Source organism: Corvus cornix, chromosome 12 (assembly GCF_000738735.6).
Source record: "Corvus cornix cornix isolate S_Up_H32 chromosome 12, ASM73873v5, whole genome shotgun sequence".
Taxonomy (NCBI): Eukaryota; Metazoa; Chordata; class Aves; order Passeriformes; family Corvidae; genus Corvus; species Corvus cornix.
The window spans coordinates 14476382-14495003 of NC_046342.1; the positions used below are offsets into that span (position 1 = coordinate 14476382).

General features: G+C 41.9%; 1 protein-coding gene across 1 annotated transcript in view; it reads right to left on the minus strand.

Moving 5' to 3' along the window:
- The window catches only part of MAGI1 (membrane associated guanylate kinase, WW and PDZ domain containing 1), a 289612-nt gene that overhangs the window by 879 nt on the left and 270111 nt on the right, over positions 1-18622 (minus strand). The window contains exons 18-24 of the mRNA XM_039559254.1: positions 16491-16784; positions 13133-13336; positions 8536-8626; positions 8357-8420; positions 7213-7359; positions 5930-6068; positions 1-2285 (exon numbers count right to left, since the gene is read on the minus strand). The exon at positions 1-2285 is cut by the window's left edge and continues 879 nt beyond it. Coding sequence (XP_039415188.1) covers positions 1585-2285; positions 5930-6068; positions 7213-7359; positions 8357-8420; positions 8536-8626; positions 13133-13336; positions 16491-16784 — 1640 coding nt within the window. The 3' untranslated portion in view covers positions 1-1584. The remainder of the gene's footprint in view (positions 2286-5929; positions 6069-7212; positions 7360-8356; positions 8421-8535; positions 8627-13132; positions 13337-16490; positions 16785-18622) is intronic.

An 18622-nucleotide genomic window follows, 5' to 3' on the forward strand; every position in this document is an offset into this window, starting at 1 on the left:
AAGGCAACAGTTGTTTTTTTTTTCCAACACGTTCTATTAATTACAATTTCAACTGTACACACAATGATTGGCCATCTTCTTTCTTGGTTTTGTTTTTACAGTACCATGGCAACAACAGTGATAGACTTGCAATGGTTTTGTGTTCATATGGAGGATGTGAGTCAGTATACATGTACACACCAATGCACTGGAAAAAGCAGCAGCTTACTTTAGTGGTCCAACAGTAACGGCAAACATTTTGGCTCAGCTAGGCAGTAAACCATTAAATCTTAGACCAATGCTACAGCAGACTTACCACACAACTTGCAAATTTAAAAATACAACTTAGAAACTTGCAGGTTTCCCTTTTGCTGCTGTTCTTAGACTCAAATTTACAGCATATAACCAGGTATGGATAGGCTTCTACAACAATGTTGTCCCACTGATTGCCTCTTTTAGCCTGTTTTTCCTTTGACACTTTTTTCTTTCCTTTTTTCCCCCCCCCAGCAAGTGCACTCCTTTTGTCTCATTAAGGATGAACCAGTAAAACAAACAAAAACCCCTTTAAATACAGAGCAAGAAGAATTGAGAGCTTTTGGAATTCGGCAAAATAAAAGCCCACTGGTTTTTCTTGAGCAGAAGGAATACATCTACTCCGAGCAGGGGGACTGTGCTCCCACTGCATTGTGTCTTGTCCCAGAATCCCAATCCCTTCCCTTGCTTCCAGGCAGACACAGAATACCATGCATGCTGGGGTTGCTGTCCATATACAGCTGGGAGATGAGCAGGGCTGCTGCCTTAATGACATACCATTGTTACATGTTGCTGAGGCTAATGAGAGCTCAACAGTCCACATTATTGTGTGACACAGGCATGGTGGTGACCAGTCCTTCTGCCTCTGCACATCCTGTCCAGGGGGCCTGAAAGTATAAACTGTTCATGGAACAAACTACAAATTCCTTATCGTAATTCATCTTGTGCTGTGTGGGTTTGGTTGCTTTTTTTAAAAAAATTATTTATTATTATAAATATCCTTCATTGAAACAGTAGTCTCTTCAAACAGTTCTTGCAATTTTAGGAACATTTGTATCTTTAATTCCTTCAGCAGGAGCACTCCATTCCTACTGAGATGAACAATTTTCTTCCTTCCCCACACCCAACCCTTAAAAAAATTTTCTACATACAGTGTAGCAGTGAGTCACTAGAGAACAGTCTGGATCAAATTATTCAAACTTGGTCATAAAATCCTTTGCCTATATTATATTACTGGCTACCCCCACTTACTATACTGGGGAGGGGGGAAAGTAGCCCAATAAAGGAATTATTTTTAAGAAATCTACAAAGAATGTAGAAACAAAATTTTATAATCCTTTAGGACCAACATTTGGCAAGTAATTAAAAAAAAAAGAATACACTGAAAAATACTTTCTTTAATATTATACATCAGGCACAATGCTTTTTTTTTTGTTATAAGACTTCATCTGCATAAACGGTTTGTAGGATCAGCAGGTGCCGGATGTCTCCTCGCCTGTGAAAGCCAGGTGGTTTCACTCTCTCCTCTGCTCCCTTGGTGTGGGGAAGGCAACAGGGACCCCGTGGAGCCCCTCAGATGCTGAGGTCGGTGCTGCACTCCTTGTAGGGCCGCCTGCGCTGCTCAGGCGGGTGCCTGCGGACCGGCTCGTGCTTCCAGCCAGGGTCTTCCCTCTCCTGGTGGCCGACTCGTTCCTCCCTGAGCCGTCTCTCAGGTGACCTCTCCCTCCGCCGGTCGGACGACTGGCCCCGTCGGTCGAGGGAGCTCTCTCTTCTCCGCTCAGGGGACCGCCTCGGCTCCGTGAGTCTCTCCAGCGACCGCCGGCGGCGGCCAGGTGACCGCTCTCTGCGCCTCTCTGGAGAGAGGTCTCTTCTTCTCTCATGTCGCTCCCGCCTCTCCAAAGTGTTGTCAGCACTCCTTGTCCCTTCCCTGCGCTTTTCGGGAGACCTCCTCTTCTGCCCGTTCACCACCGCCCTCTCCGGCTGCCTTTCGTGCCTCCTCTCCGGCGACCTCTCCGTCCTCCTGCCTGGCACGTGGTCGTTGGTTTTAGAAGTCCCATTCCAAGTGTGGTGTTCATTGGGTTGTCTGCTAAACTCTCTGCTGCCTTTTAGGTCTCTAACGTAAGTCCGCTTGTCCCCATGTTGTGATGATTTGTGAAGGTCTGGTGGATAACTGGACTCCGATGATGGGTGCTGCCGTCGGTCGGATGGCGCGGGTTTCATTTCCGATACATTTTGTGAACCTGTGGCGGGACTGTTCCTGTCACTGCTGGGGTCTGAAAGAAAATAACAGCAAAGGGTTTGGTATTGATGCCTTCCGTGGTGCTGTGACACCACTTAGCACTCTTCAGACTTCATTAGTGACAAAAACAAACAACTGTTAAAGCAGTCAGCGAAGGCTAACAGAAGCTTTTGTTAATTTAACTGTGAACAACGAGAGTTACGGTTAGTACTGGTGCTGCTCTGATCGTTAGCCATGTTTTGGTCCAAGCTGATCTCATCTTTATGCTCTTCTGGGTATGGGGCACTTTACATTTTTCCCCAAGCCCAATTCATAATGTTTTGGTTACATTATGTTCTTTCCAGTGGAAAAAACCCATTGTAGTTCAGGTTGTTGGCTGCTTTTTTTAATAGTTCCCAATAAAGAGGGCCTTTAGGAAACAATTTTTGTCTTTTAAGACATTATAAAGAACTGCCTTCCAGGTGTGGGAGGCCTCGGTTCAAATAGCAGAAAATGTGCAGAAAATAGAATTGATTATTAAGTTTTCACCTTGTAAAATAACATTTTGAAGGTGTGAAAATTAGACTGTAATCATGCAATTTCCATTTCATTTAAGGCATAGCTTAACCTCACTTAGTTCTACCACGTTATGTAAAGTCCTAGGGTAGATTTTGGTTTTGCCACAATGATTCAAACAACGATGACAGTAGTTATGATTTTTTCATATCAAAGCAATGGAAAGATATTGTAATATGTAGGATGGCTTTGATTCAAATCTAATCTCCAGTTCATTATTTTTCATGTATTATTTGAGGTAAAATACAGTTGAGCTACCTCTGCAAGACAAACTGAAAAGCAGAAGTAGAAAAAGAACATCCAAACTAAACCCCAGCCCTGTGCTGCAGCTAAGCTACAATTACTCCCGTCATTCGTAACGGATGTTTATGAATGATTCATTACAAACATGAAAAACATTAAAGTAGCTATGCTGCCTTAATGCAAGTGCTGTTTTTATTTGCTTACTGTTTTCTTTCTTAAAGTAACTCCTTCGTGGCAGCTTGGCAGGCATTAGCCACTTCCTGACACTCGCACCCCGACACCCACCTTGAGGTGGACTGTCCTGATGGCAATGACTGAAAACCCTCACAAACACTTGTGGGGACAGATTTCCTTTTTTCCTTTTTTTTTTCCTTTTTGTCTTCCCTGCCCCCCCAAGCCAAACACTTTACATTCCTCCTGCCATCACGCCAAGCATCTCCCATTTGATGGCATTTCCACTCCTGACCATGGGAGGGTTGGTGTGTGCATGGGCTGTGATTTTTGTGAATTCCAGGTGAAACCCATGTTGCAGCTCCCGTGTGGGCAGTTTTGCACTACTAGCATTTTCAGGCCACAGCTGGGGATGGGACCATGTTGCTTTTCTGTGGCTGTAAGCATGTGGCTTGTGGCAACCTGCCTATCACACAAGATACAAGTGGTTCACACATGTCCTGTGATGTGTGTACTTACAATTCAGGGGACGCAGGGTGTTCGGGATGAATTGCTGTACATATAGAATATAGCGAAGCGGAAAAGCAATGTGAGGGAATTAGGCCACAGCACAAAAACACCTAATATTGATTTTAGCTACAAACCGTAGTTTGATTATGGCCCATAAGGTAGAAGCAAGACTCCCCGAGCTTGTCATTTCTCATACATGCAGCGATATTAGGAGGTATCATCGCTGAGGAAGGAAGAGCCCAGCACCAAGAAAAGTAAGAGAAAGAGAAAGAGAAAAGTAGAAAATTTAGATTCCCTATAATAGATGAAAGAAAGAAAAATCTTCATATTTTATCTTAGAATAAAGAAAGTTTATTTTTCCAGTCAGATTGTCTAGGCTTCACCCAAATATAAGGCTGCAAAGACAGCAGTTGTTATTATTGTGACATAAAGAGACATCTAAGAGGTGATTCAATAACCCAGACAACGAGAGCATCCATTCTAAAAGACAGCTGGAACAGCGACACAGAATGTCATAGAAAAAACATTAACAATCAAACAACAATGAAAAATAAAGTCCACCAGAGACCACAACATTAAAAATAAGTACAAAACTCATTACAAAAATATACAGCCTCATAGAGAAGCACGTTCCAATCAAGTCAGAAAAATATTGGAACTTAACATTATTAGAGGAACCATTTGCGACTGCAGCGAACAGAACGAAGAGAGAAAGGAGTCCCAAATGTTACAAGGATACTCTTTACAGTAGTGCAACCCCTGTATATTAAATCCTTGCTTGGAGAATGAACATTTAGTGGTTAGCATTAGCCAAAAGAAAATTGGTGATGGATTTCCATCCTCAGTGCAACAGACTATGCTTTGAGAAGTGAAGCACTTAATTTACAGGGTATTTATCCAGTCTACCATATGATACAGTACTGTACATCCAAAGGAGTATAGGAAAAGACAAAAGTAGAAAGAACATTACAGAATTTCAGTGCCATCATTGAAGCTTCTGGTGTGCTATTTATATTACAGAAGTGTAAACCCACAACTTCCCTTCCATATCGTTAAACACTTCAATTGTTTGTTGGTTATACTCTGAATTGGTCATTTTAAGTTAAATAATGAGCAGACTGAGCAGAAACTCTCAAACGTAGTACAGTAAATGAAGAGAAAATCTAGTTCATAAATTGTGCAGAAGGGTTTTGTTTCTGGTGTTAGGGCATGGAGAGAATGATAAACACAGAACTTACTGACACAAAAATAACCCAAATACAGGGAGGAAAGTATAAAGGACATCCCTTCAATCATCAGTTTCTATAGAAACGTCAAAGACCTTTGGATGGGAGTAGCCCTCCATCGAGGGCACAATATTTGACAATTATCTCAAATAAATAAGACATAATTATAATATTAAATAGTGTGCTATGTTAAGCCACCCAGCAATCCAACCTCCAGGGGAAGAAAAGGAAATCTAATGCAATTCTTAGTAGGAAACGAGTACTGACTGTTTCCCCCAAGAGAGACACAAGAGCACCTTTTCATAACCTCCTCACCTTTTCAGACCTTACTAATTAATTTGTTGAAACCAGCAGACTGTTTAAAGGGGGAGAAAAGGGCTCAGGAGGCCAAATCAATATATTTTTGCAGTAAAGCTTTTTTTCCCCCCCTTCTTTTTCTCAAATAACTTTATAAATATTTACATAAATATTAAGGAAAGGCAAAAATCTCAAAAGCCATCTTGGCATTCATGTCTATGGACACAGACATGAACTAAGAGAGAAACCTAAACAAAAAAAAAAAAATCACTGCTTCAGAATAGTAATTCGGGATCCCAGTTTTTGCATTGATTAGAAGAAGAGACCTATGTGAAACAACAATTCAGCCGCTGAGAAACAGTTTGGCACAGTTCAGTGACCTTCCTTTTTTGGCTGGACAAGACAATAAGGTTTGTTTTGTTTTGCTTTCCTCTCTGATCACCAAAAAATACTGCTATGATGATCTTGCCTTACACTGTGCCCCAAGTCCATGGAAGCAAGCAAAGGATGAAATGTGTAGAAAATTCAGCACAAGCGAGGCAATTATATGTTGCAAAGGTTGGTAAGACACTGGTGAGAAAGGAAAATAAAAAAGAATTCCCGCTTCAGATCTTGAGACAAATCATTCATGGAGTGATGCCAGGGAAGAAAGGAATGTTTTCATAGTTTGACCCACCATATTCTGGGACAGAGCCATCTCCACGTTTCAGAAACAGGCGGACCTTGCGGCCACCATTTTTAATCAGTTCGATGGCCCGAGCGTGCTTCATGTTCTTGGTAGTTTCTCCGTTGATCTCTAAGATTTCATCACCAATCTGCCAACGTAATAAGAGACTAAGATTAGGAACAAGTCCCCACGAGAGTCCACACCAGCACACCACGAGACAGTGGCCATAGCAAAGCTGGAACAACTATGCACCAGGTGAAGCTAAATATGCCCAACTCCTTCCAGTGACCATCCACAGTGCCCAGTGTGCAGGAGTCTGGGAGACATGAAGACAATGGAGAACGCTTGAGGTATCAAAATATTTCACTGCTGTTCTGCAAAATCACATTGCAATTACTGTATTGCTCAATAGTAAGTGGAGTGCTAGAACTGGTGCTATTTTATTTAATTTTGATTATTTGTAAAGTCTTCAGACAAAGTAGTTGCTTGTTTCACAGTCTGCTCCAACTGGGATGTTCACAGAGCTTTTTCAGATCTGTTTCTTACTTGGATATAGATACCTACTATGAATCAGCAAAGCTGATTTTGTAAATATAATCATTTATCAGGAGAAGAAAACAGTGCTTGGAAGAGCTTGTCAAAGCATTGACTTTCACAGGGCAGCACTGATTTTTCATCATATTTGCATCAGCAAAAATTTTGGACCCATAGATCTACCCCTAGCACAAGAATTTTGAAAATGCCCTTCACATGACATATCTGGAGACGACAATGTATGTGGGAAAGTTATAATGCATTCTCTAACAGAGGTCCAAGGAGTACATAAAACCTTGCAATTTAATTTTTCAGTAGGCATTTTATAACATATTCCCTTGTTATAATGTTTGTCATTTAGCTGATAATGTGAAGTTAACAATTAATGTTAATCAAAACCTACATCATAATTTTGTAACCCATGGACCATAGACTTGTTCTGTCTTCTCTCTGTCCACTAGCAGGCAAAGACTGTGGCTGTTACATTTTCACTGCTCCATGTATCCCCCTTAGGCTTTAAACAACAGATCATGTACTAGAATTTGGAAAGCAGTGTTGGAAGAAGGGCATAAAGTCTTCCACTGAACACACACTGCTATAGACTGCGTACCAAGAATGACAGATGCCATCGGCAGAAGTAAGTAGGAACCACTTTCAGTTCACATTAAATTTCCCTTTCAGCTGGCACAGCAGAAAGGAGAGGCAGGGAAGTCAGCTTATTCCAAAGAAATGTGGTTTTAAAGTCAGTTTGTGCATACCCTCATTTTCCCACATCTCTCAGCAGGACCATCCTCAGCGAGCCGCAGCACATACAGATCCATGTTGTACTCCCGTCCACCTCGCAGGCTGAAGCCGAACCCTTTGGCTCCTCTTTCCAGCTCAACAGTGTAAAAGTCTTGGTCCTGCTGGAGAGAAAGACAGCAAACGCCTAACTGAACACAAAGTTGTGAGAGGGACGCTCTCATGTTAAAGTTACTCAACCAGTGTTTTGTCAGTAATAATAAGAAATGGAAAAACAGTTGTATTTTCACACACAGACCAGGATTTGCTGCTTCCTCAGACCCCACTTTGCAATTTGGAGTTCTGGTGGTTGGTGAAGGGCTGTTGGAATGAGTGGGCTTGGCCATGTCCTGTGGTGCATTTTTGGGCACTCCTGTTACACACCACCTCCTGTGCCCAGGGCAGGAGGGGATATTTTGTGAAGGTGGTTAAAGGTTCTATCAACCAGGGAAGGTGAGGACAATCTCCCTTCCAGTGCCAGCTTTAGTGCAATGTCTAATGGCACCTGGGGTGAGCCTGTGCCATGGTGCTGGCTTTTCGTTTTGTTACCATATAATCTATTTGTTTGCAAGAAGCTCAGAAGCCTTTGCATTGTTTTTCTCAAATGCTACTGTGGGGATGTTTTGAAGTCCCTAATGGAGGATGTTACTTCTGGGATGGCCAGTGGCAAGGAAAGTTAACAGTGAGATAGATAATCTCTCTAATAAGATGCCATCTGTGCAAGCTGGAACACTTCAGCTATCGCCCCTTATTAAGTTTTCCTCTTTTTTATTCTCTGAATTTACCATTTGCACACAACAATACTTTCTGGAGATGCCCCTCAAAATACACAGTTCAATAAACAAACACATAAATTATGACTGCCCTAAAAATGTCAGCTTTTTTTTCCTTTATTTTCACTCCCTCAAAGTCTCAAGGAGAACATGTTGGAAATGTCTCTCAGCTGAAACAACAGCAACACATATTTAGAAACTAATCAGCAAATTCCTCTTTCGTTTCAGCAGATTGAGGGAGAGCAGCTTCTCAGTAGGAATTTTCAAGGGAAATATTTGAACATAGCCCTCAAGCAGATTGGAAACAACAGTCTGTGGTAAGCAAAACAATTAGAGATGTACTCCTTACCTGTGCTGCTTGGGGTGGTTTGAAATCAAACTGGGATTCCTGCTTTGGTTTGGTGTTGTTCCTGCTGTAACGAATGAGAGAAAGAGAGGAAAAATACAGCTCATGGGATGTGAAAGTGATGAATAAGTAACCGAAGAGAGAGCATGTCAAGATGCCCTCCTCGAGGAAAACAATCTGACCTGGTCTCCTGTGGTATTTGCTGAGGAGTATGTGTAGTTGTGATTGTAGCAATTTTTTCTGCATTGGTCAATAAAGTAGCATTGGAGGATTCTGCAAAATAGATTTTGTTTTTATTATGAGGGAAGACCATTGGCTATTCACTGAAAGAAAAAAAGAGTTTTGCAAAAGCATTTCACTGAAAAGCATCATTACGTTGTTTTTATAGAATTTGAGATAGGATAAAATTTCTTAATTCCCCAAATTAATATAGTAAGTATGTATATGAAACTGTACACTCAATTCAAAAGTGAAAAAAAAAATTAAATTAGGAAATCTGAATTGGAAACCCCCTGACCATTAGACACACTCATGAAGACTCACTTGTAGATGAAGGATTGAACAGTGTTTTGTCTATTGTCTAAAGACAATTCCAATCAATTAAGTCTCCAAATATTGGTTGGGTGGATTAATTTTATAGTAGCTATAATTATTCCAGGGATTACAAATTTATCAGTCCTTCCTCCATCAGAAACAGCCATCTCCAGTAGAATTGAGATGTGGCTCTTATCCAATACCTCACAAGGTGATTTTGAACGTGGCTAAAATCCAAATTTAACTGAAATCCTTCTTTGAAATACAACCCACTGCTGCCTGCGTACTGAAAGCAGGAGCTTGGAGCCACCTGTACCAAATGCATCAACAACTCTGGGTAGCACTTACAAAAGGGTGCACTGAGAGGATACAGAGAGCAGGAGTAACTTCTAAGCTTAGCTTCTGCCATGGTAAAGGGCTCTCAGCTCAGCATTAGCCTGTGCAAATTCTGTATTTATTTAGGCATGGAAGGAGGGGCTCCAAGGAGAGTTCCTGTCTCCTGCTACCCCCACAACTGAGATGGGAGCAACTCAAAAGTGCCTATGTAGATGTCCCTCACAGTATGGCAGGGCAAAATGTTCCCTTGTCATTCTGGAGCTGTATCACAGACTTCAGTAGGACCAGAGTTAACCCCAAACTCATTTAAAATTCTGCCTAAAATTAAGGTCATGTCAACGCCGTTAGCCAAATATTAGCAACACAGACCCGGAACTCTTCCGTATTGAAATCAACATATTTTCCAGAACTACGTATTGTGCCAATCCTGAACTGATATTAGTACTGAAGAGTTTCAAATGCTGAATTGCTCCAGAAGTCAGCAGTTCCCGCAAACAGCCTTCCCCTCCCGTGGGAGTTTGACTTCAGAGGAAGTCTCGGTGGTACTCCATGTACCTTGATGGTGCTTAACCACACATTCTGTGTTGGGGGTTTCCAACACAAAATGTTCAACAATTATGTTGGTTGCACTTGGAAAATGATGGGCACAGTCAGCAGAAACACCCACTCATCAGACATGGCATTCCCAGATAAAGCCACTGCAGTGGCAGGCACTGGCTCCTTTGCAGAACGGCTCTGCACACAGGAGACCCCCTCTTTGTGCCTATACCCACTGCACCAGGACAGAACCACAGACTGCAAGTAACTACAAAATACTGACCATGATCCACCTTTCAAGACCAAAATCTAAACTGAATACACAACCACTAAGACAACAGTGACAAAAATTGGATGCAAACATCTGCCTCTCCAAGATAAAATTACCAGGTCTTCTACCCTGCCCTTGTTTGCCTCTCAAGCTAAAGGCATCCACTAATTCATTTTACTGGCTATGGAGAAATCTGCCATTATTAAACAGAGTCTGGCTGTAACACAAAATTGCAGAAATGGGAGGGGTTTTGCCTGACCATGTGGTGGTCCTGGGCTTACTTGGTGCCAGGACATTAATTTACTTCATGGATTTATTTTAATTCTGGAGAAATCTAGATAAGGGGAAGCTTTTTTTTTTTCTGTAGGTATTTGCATGTCAAGGGAAATTCAGGAAAAGGGACAGAGAAAAAGAAGAACCACTTAAACAGATGGGTGCAACAAGAACACAGCTCCTTTGCCTGCAGTGCTGTGCCCAAGTTAACATGCCCAAACCCTCAGCATATGGAGCTGAAACATCTTCCAGACCAGAGCTGGCTTGTGTCCAGCGGCTCAGAAAGCAAGAGAGGCTCCTGCCTGCACCTCTCAGGGTAGGCATGACCAAACCACACCCTTGTGATGACATGCCACTGACAGCTGGCTTGTGTAAGGAGACGTCCCTACATGTAGTTATACTGTTGGGGTTTAAGAAATAATTATGTTTATTTTGCAAAGACTCCTTGATGTTAAAATCTGTCTCCTACGTAACAAAACCCCAAGACATGGTTAAGCGTTCTGTATTCATCCAGAAAAAAAGCCTCTGAAATCCTCCACAAATATTTGGAGATCAGATGAATATGGGCTTCAAAGAGAATGCAAGATTCCTACCCTTTAGTAGGTCGCACTAATAATACCAAGCAGAGCAACAACATATCTTTGGTGCAGATGTATCTTCACACCACTGTACTGCATCTATCTTTAGCTCACCCTATCCCATGAGTCAGGAATCGTGCATAATTTTGCCAGTGTTTTAGACACTGGTCCAGGACACATGCCAGCCACCATGCAAAACTGGAACAGAATATAGCAAAAATTATCTTTAATACAATTATAATTGCATGTTCTAAACCCTACATATTTCATTGATTCCTTGCCCTGTTCTGCCCTAAAACTCCAGTCAACAATTACATGCCTAATCTAAGCTTGTCCCTTTCCAGCACTCTGTATCCTTGCATCTGCTGGAAGTGGGGTAAAGCATCATAATTTCATTGCAAATACAATCCTGCAGTGGTCTGTGGCAATTAACTTGTGCAAGACTTATTACAAAGCAAAAACTTGGTGTTTTTAATAATGTTAGAAAAGATTAGCAGTGTGAGTTTGAGAGTCTTGTGATGAGCCTCAGTTTCATGTTTATCTGACGAGTGGCTTCTGATTTATGCTCCCCCCTCCTTGAAGCACACAGACCATTTATGTTTGCCAAAAAAGCACTCAAAAGAAAACAAAAGGAAACAACAAATCAAGAAAAGCGTACAAAGACATCAAAAAGAAAACAACACTGAGACCAATTTCTTGTATCTCATGGGGTTTTAGGGCAAATCCCTCAGGGATTCTGAGAGTGTTGGGTCTTACTGTCTTTTGGAAAATAAATGCAGGTAATACTATGCAAAGCTGGCAATCTGACTTGGAATTTCGAAGTGACAGTAAGTAAAAAGACTTAAGTCTGAATTGCTATGAAAGCAGAGTTGATTCCTTCCCCAAAGAACAGCTTTCCATCTTCTCCAGGAATACATGACGTCAATCACAAGTACATGTTTCCCTAACCTAAGCAATTTACGTGATATTTGGGACACATAACTGCATGAGCAAGACTGGCTGAGCATTTATGTCAGGAGGTTATATTCTTAAAAAATTCTTAAATCATTCAAAAGTTGCTTATTTCTTAGATGGTTTTGCTTTTTTAGAAAATAAGCCCTTTATTTATTTAAAGATTCACCTTCCTTTTTATCAGATACTAAAATACAGGTAATGAACAATTCTCTCAGTTTATCTTCCAAAACAGGCATGCACAGGCCAGCTCAGATGTTAGATTGATTCACAGCCATTTTATTATTCATGAACACCCTATTTGCGGCAAGCAGCAGAGGATCATATACCATTTGACCTCCTACCCACTAGACAGTAGGAAAATAAGGCTTTTGTGCAAAACAGATCACCCTAAACAGAAATAATTTATAACCAGATCATTTCTCATCCTGGTCTGTGGGGAGCAATGTGGAAAGGTTTCTGCCCAACAAGCTTTCACTTTGAACCCATCCATGGCAGAGAAGCCCAGTAAACAAAGAAAATGCTTAGAATGTAGAACCACAGCAATTTTAGTTCTGCTGAAGATACTTTACCAGGTTTCTGATCAGTTCCTATCTGGGCATCAAGTGGGATTAATTTAATGAAACTGATATATAGCACAAATCCTTATTTTTATTAAATACTTCAGTGACCTGAAATCAGCACCAAGTGTCAGCTTATTATTAGGGATCCTGCACATTCCCTCTCATCTGAAACACTGAGATCCTGTCTAGGGCAGCTGCAGAACCATCACCATTTAAGCAGTCATTAAAAATGTACTGAGCTCGCTTCCAAAGCAACTTACCCAGAATAAAAACAAATCTGCTTTTAAAACAGCTTAAAACATGTCAAAGTGTTTATCCCTTTCTGTAATCTCTTTACTCTACAGCCTGCTTGTGTCTATTGAAAGCTTCAGGAATCCCACATACTAACAAGTGATTCCCAAATACTCTAAAGCTGCATTATTAAGCTAAGAATCGAACCGAAGTGTATTGAGAGATCCATCAAATTTATGGAAGAACATTTTAAGCAGATACATGGAATGGAATATTATTTTCTTAATGTTGAATCAGCACCTTCCTGTTAAAAACCAACCATCTCTATAAAAAGAAACAAAAAATAAAACTATGGCAGACTCATGACCTCCCTCACTGCTAATTCCCAAAGTGGGAGTGGAAATCCGAGTCCTCCATGACTTTGCAGCTCCAAGTGACAGAAAAAGCCCGGGGACACAGAACCAAGAAGAGGGTCAGGTAAGACGGCAGGAAAGAGATACTTTACCATCTCCTGGAATGATGCGCAGGGTGACGGTGTTTCCCGCTTCCTTAATGAGGTTGACGATGTCTGAATGCGACTTGTTGGTGATGGAGCACCCATTGACGGCCAAGATCCGGTCGCCTACTTTCAGCTTTCCACAGCGGTCTGCGGGGCTCCCTTCAATTATCCGACCTATTTTGTGAGGCATGGCCACACATGCATTTCCCGCTTTTGTATTGGTTTGGGGGTTGTTTTTGTTTTGGTTTGGTTTGGTTTTTTTATTGTTTACATATGTGGGAATATGGTGAAGGGGAAAAGGAAAAAAAGGGTTGAAAAGGGAAAGAGAAGGTTAAGGGTTAATTAATTAATGCATCAAGCAAAAGTTATTATAGGATAGCTTTGCTGCCAGTGTTCAAAACATTGGCAATCAACTAGTATGAGCGCACAACACTTTACTTCTTCCACAAAAAGGTGTTTTGTTAATTACTCAAAACTCCCCCCAAGTGGGTTTCTGTTAATAAATCGTGAGATTTTTTATTTTTACAACTGCACTTAGCAGCCTCATCATAACCCAAATCTGATTTTGTTTTTGAAGGAAAAAATCAAAACTATTTGTAGAAAACTCAACCTTTCTCCTCCAATATTACATCGGTGTCAGCCTCTCTAGTGCTTCTCTAAAGCCAACTGCTGTTCAAGCTTCTGCCAATGTTTTGTTCTTTCTCCGTTTAGAAAGATAAAATCATTCTAGGCCTAGGAGGGAGTGTGGCTCCCTGTCTACCACACAGACCCACTCTATCAGCGCTGGATGGGGAAGCAACACGAAACATTTTTTTCCATTGTGAATAAAGGTACTACCAGGGAAGGCACAGGACCACTACAGATGGGCCAAGACTGACAAAGGTAACCTGTTTGGTGCTGGCACCCACCTCAGCCTCTACTAACCCTTCCCCTCTTATGATCTTAGATGGCACAAGGTAGGAACAGAGAAGGAATAAGGACCTCCTCATTCAAATACCTCTAAAACCACACACAAAACCATTGAGATGTCTGACACACAGAGTGAGAGCACTTTAGGATGAATGCGTTCTGGAGACAAAATTCTCCTCCTGTTCCATGCAGTTGTTTTGTTTGAAAAGCACAGGGTTGTCCATAACATGCAGAACTGGAACACACAGCATTACTCAGATAAATCCAGTGAGCTTTTCTACAGCTCCTTTACGTGGGAGGCCAAGAGGCCTTGGGGCACACAGCACATGGTTAAAGCCATGGGGTACACAGAGTGGTCATCTCACACTTTGCATCCACAATACATTCGCCCTCAAGATGCACCTTCCCATCTCTGCTGTAGTCTTTATTTGGTTAGTAGTTTTAGAGATATACGCACATGACAACACTAGAAAGACCATAAAGAAGAAAAGGCAAGGACATGCGAGGTTGGAAAGATGCGATGAAAACTGGCAAAAAGTGTTAATATTAGTTACAAACATTAGAGAGGTCTTTTTTATTTTACTATGACACCAGAAAGTTTCTCTTTCTGGTAATACAAAACCCCATCCAGTTTGCAGGCTGTTTTGAGGATATGATCTACTCTATCCAATCCACTGAACACACATGGCAGAGCCCACACCAAAGTGATCAAGGTGGGTTTTAGAACCAGTTTGGCCCATCTCTAAATACTACCCATGAATGCAAAAAACTACAAAGCAGGTCCAGAGCAAGCACCAGACAGCAGAGGGAACAGATCTCATGCGGAATATTAGGAAAAAGCTGAATATACTTGAAAAAAATTAAAGGAAAAACAGTCACAGATCAACAGATCTCCTTGGGAGCCCCTGCACAGAAAACTTCCAGTTAGCAAGTATTTTGGGCTAAAGCAAACACAACTTTTTACAAACTCAGGTCAAGGTTTCTCTGCAGAGAAGAGTTACAGCATAGTCTTCATACAGTAAAAGTTATTTACACATCTGCAAATCCGTTCAGAGGATAAAAGCACTCCCTCTGTTCTAGACTGTGTTCAATTTAATCTGTTTTATATTACAGCATTGTGTTCTGGCACCAAAACACCTATTTTGGAAGAGCAGTTCCCAGCAGCAAGGACAGTGTGAGAGCCTAGAACCTGAGAACTGACAGAACTCAATGCACTAGTTTTGTACTACATATTTCCCCCTTGAAATCTCTGCTGCCAGACTGTCCAGAACAGTGCTAAAAATAACCTGTTCTACATCAATATCAGCAAAGGAGGTGGTGCTCCCTTGATGTATTACTAAGGGTGTCACTGATGGGCAATGGCAATAAATGTCAGAAAATAAAGCCTAGGAGAAAGAGGGAAAGGCCCCTTCTTGCACCTGCGTGCCCCAGGAACACTCAAGCTGCACAGGGAGCCTGCAATGCACTTTCCCTGCAAACCACAACACTGCTGTGGGAGGCACTATGAAGATGGCCAAGGCAGTGCTCTGTGTTTCCTTTCCCTCCACCCCTATCATATGCCATAGACTAAGGGAACACCTTCCTTTACAAAGTACCAGTGGATGCTGCCTCTGGCCTCCTTTTGGAGGAGATGGAAAGGGAAGAAAATAGCATCTCCGACTGGTTTCCTCCTTGCAATGACACTTCTGCTTGAGTACAGGCTGTTCCGGGCATATTTGCAAAAACAGCTTATGCACATCTCCTTTGCAGCAACCCCTGGAAATGGGTGTCTGCCTAGCAGAAAGATTCTCTTCAGACAGAAACCATGACCACCTCTGCTAGGTCAGGATAGTACATGTTACACAGCTTAAACTCAATTTCTTCCTACTCTTAAGAAATGGATTTGGGAAGAGGTGAAACGGGTAAAAGAAACATTCTGGTTTTTTAACAGTATTCCCCATTTTATGTCTCATCAGCAAGCACTATTAATTAAAACTTTCCAGCTATCAGCATGCTCACTCCATAATGATGATCAGAACAACCCTGATTGCCAAAGAGAAGTTAATGAGTTTAAGCGTTACTGCTTTTAAATCAACTGGCTTGATTCCACCATCACAAGACATATTTCATTCCACCTGCTACATTTCTGCACTGGCAAAAGCATCACTGGGAGGATACCCAGCTGCTCCTCTGAGAGCAAACCCCAGAGAGGCTCTCCCAGAAAGCGAGCATCAGGAATTGCCATTGGTGGCATTTTAGCTCTTCAGGTTGGGATTTCTTATTTCGCTCTTCTCGACTCAGTGCCAAACAAAACCCAGGAGGCAAACACCTACCAATTCTTTGCCTCTGATTAAGGTATTAATTACATAAATTGGGGCACGCTCACAACTTTTAATTAAACATATCCCCACTTGCCTCCTTTTGCTGCAAACCTTGCGTCTCACTTGAGGTGCAATTAAAAACCTGCAGGACTCACCGAACGTCGTCCCTGCCTCAGGCCTGCTCACTGACGAGACGATGACAAAGCCGAAGCCCTCATTCTCTCCACGGCGGATTTCCACGTCGTAGGGCTGCACCACAGTGCTGACGACCCCGCTGCCCCCGCCGCCACCACTGCCAATGCCACTGGTGCTGCCGCTGCCTGAGCTGACCGTGTTGAGGGAGTTCTGGCTGCCCTGCGGCGTTCGCTTCTCCTCCGTCAGTGAGGCCGGCTGGTTGCTGCTGTGGTGGGAGGAGGCAGGGGATGGGACTTCATTCTCTGCCTTGGGAACTGGGGAAGGGAGAAAAAAACCAGTTCGAGCAGGCTGCACCATTTAGTGCTTGAAAATAGCTGTCTACTGAGAAAAGGGTAAAAGAAAATCATCTGCTTTAGTCTATCGATCACCATGGCCATGCTTTCAGATGTCACCACCAAGAGCTCTGCTCAGTGGTGGCACTGCACACACATGCTCACTCTTTCCTGTGTGTGGTCATGCAGCCAAAGCTGTCCACTGCCAAACTGCAGCCTGGTTAAACCAGTGTAGTGCTGCGTGCTTGGATGCTCTGTGGCATTTTAAACCTGGATTACATTAGTTCAAAGGTGCCTCCTCTAGCTATTGCATCCCCACTTCAGTTATACATGTACAACCATATGTATGTTGTACATATATATGCACAAGCCACAAGGAGAGACAATAATATCTCACAACACCACCTTTTGTGTAGTTTTAAATGCAAAGGTATCAATTAGTTAGCACTGATTGTCTTTGATTAATGGGATCTTTAGTAATAACAACTGCTGAACATGAGCAAAACAACTTGCGAACCAAACTTTGCTCGATAGAAGAACCAGCAACTATCATCTGTACAGTCTGGTACAGACAGAGGAAACCATTAAACATTGTTAACATTAATATTAAACAGTTGTTTAACAGCAACTGAAGTTGGAAGGGGTATTAGTTTAAAATCTAATCAGCTACCACAAGGCTTGAAGAAATCTCAAAAAAATTGCTTAGTCCAGATTCTGCTCGAGTGAGGGCCAACTATACTTCACGTCAGATCTGACAGATGTTTGTCTAATCAGCTGTTAAATATCTCCCCAGGCAATCTATTGGTTGGAATATCTGACTTAAATCTTCCCTGCTGCTACATAAGGCTATTATTTCTAGTGCTATCTAACAGGCATATGGAGAACATATTACTCCCTTCCTCTTTGTAGCAGCCTCTTATAGTCCTGGGGAGTTTAATACCTCCTCCCCCTCTTCTGCTTTAAGCTAAAGAATCAAAATTTGTTCAACATTTCCTTTCAGACCATGTTTTCTAGAGCTCTCCTTATTTTCCCTGGTCCTCTGGACTCCCTCCAGTTGGGCTCTCTCCAACTCAAATATGTCTTTCTTGAAGTGCTGGACCATATTGCACTAAGCCATCATCTGCTGGGAAATCAGGAGAGTTCCCCCCTGCCTACACCCCAGCACAGTGTTTTTCTTCACCTGAGCCAACCTCAGTGTAAAGCTTGTGGCCCACAATAACTTCCACTTCTCATTACTCAGCCTGTTCTCTGCAGCCCATTTGTGCAGCTGAGAGCAGCATATTGCACTTGTCCCTGCTGAATGGCTGCCTCTGCTAATCAGGTCACTTCTCCAATTTGGTGAATCAAAATTAAGTTGAAGATCTTAAAAGCATCAGCAAGAAAATGGATGGCAAACAAAATCTAAACCTGTAAAATCATGATACAAAAAAAAAAAAGGACTTTAAAATACCCTTGGATAGAAGTCCTGTCTGCACTTATATACTCAGAAGTATGTACTAAATATATAGCATTCTTCATATTAAGAATACAGGAGCATAAAATTCCCCCTACATGAATCTCAAGACAGAGAGTACCCATTTAGGTGAACAATCTTTTTCTACTGGCAAACAGATGACAGGAGGAACAAGGGACCAAAATTCAGGAACAGCCTTCTCTACAGAGTTATGCTGAAATTTAAAAGCCCGCAAATATAAGGTGAAAGAGGGGATTCTGAATAATTTATCCTAGAGTAAGTGTCCACATTTGCAATGATTCAGAAATAGCTCAATCTGCAGTAACATGCCTCTGAATGAAATATCAAGAGAGATCTTATGCATCTA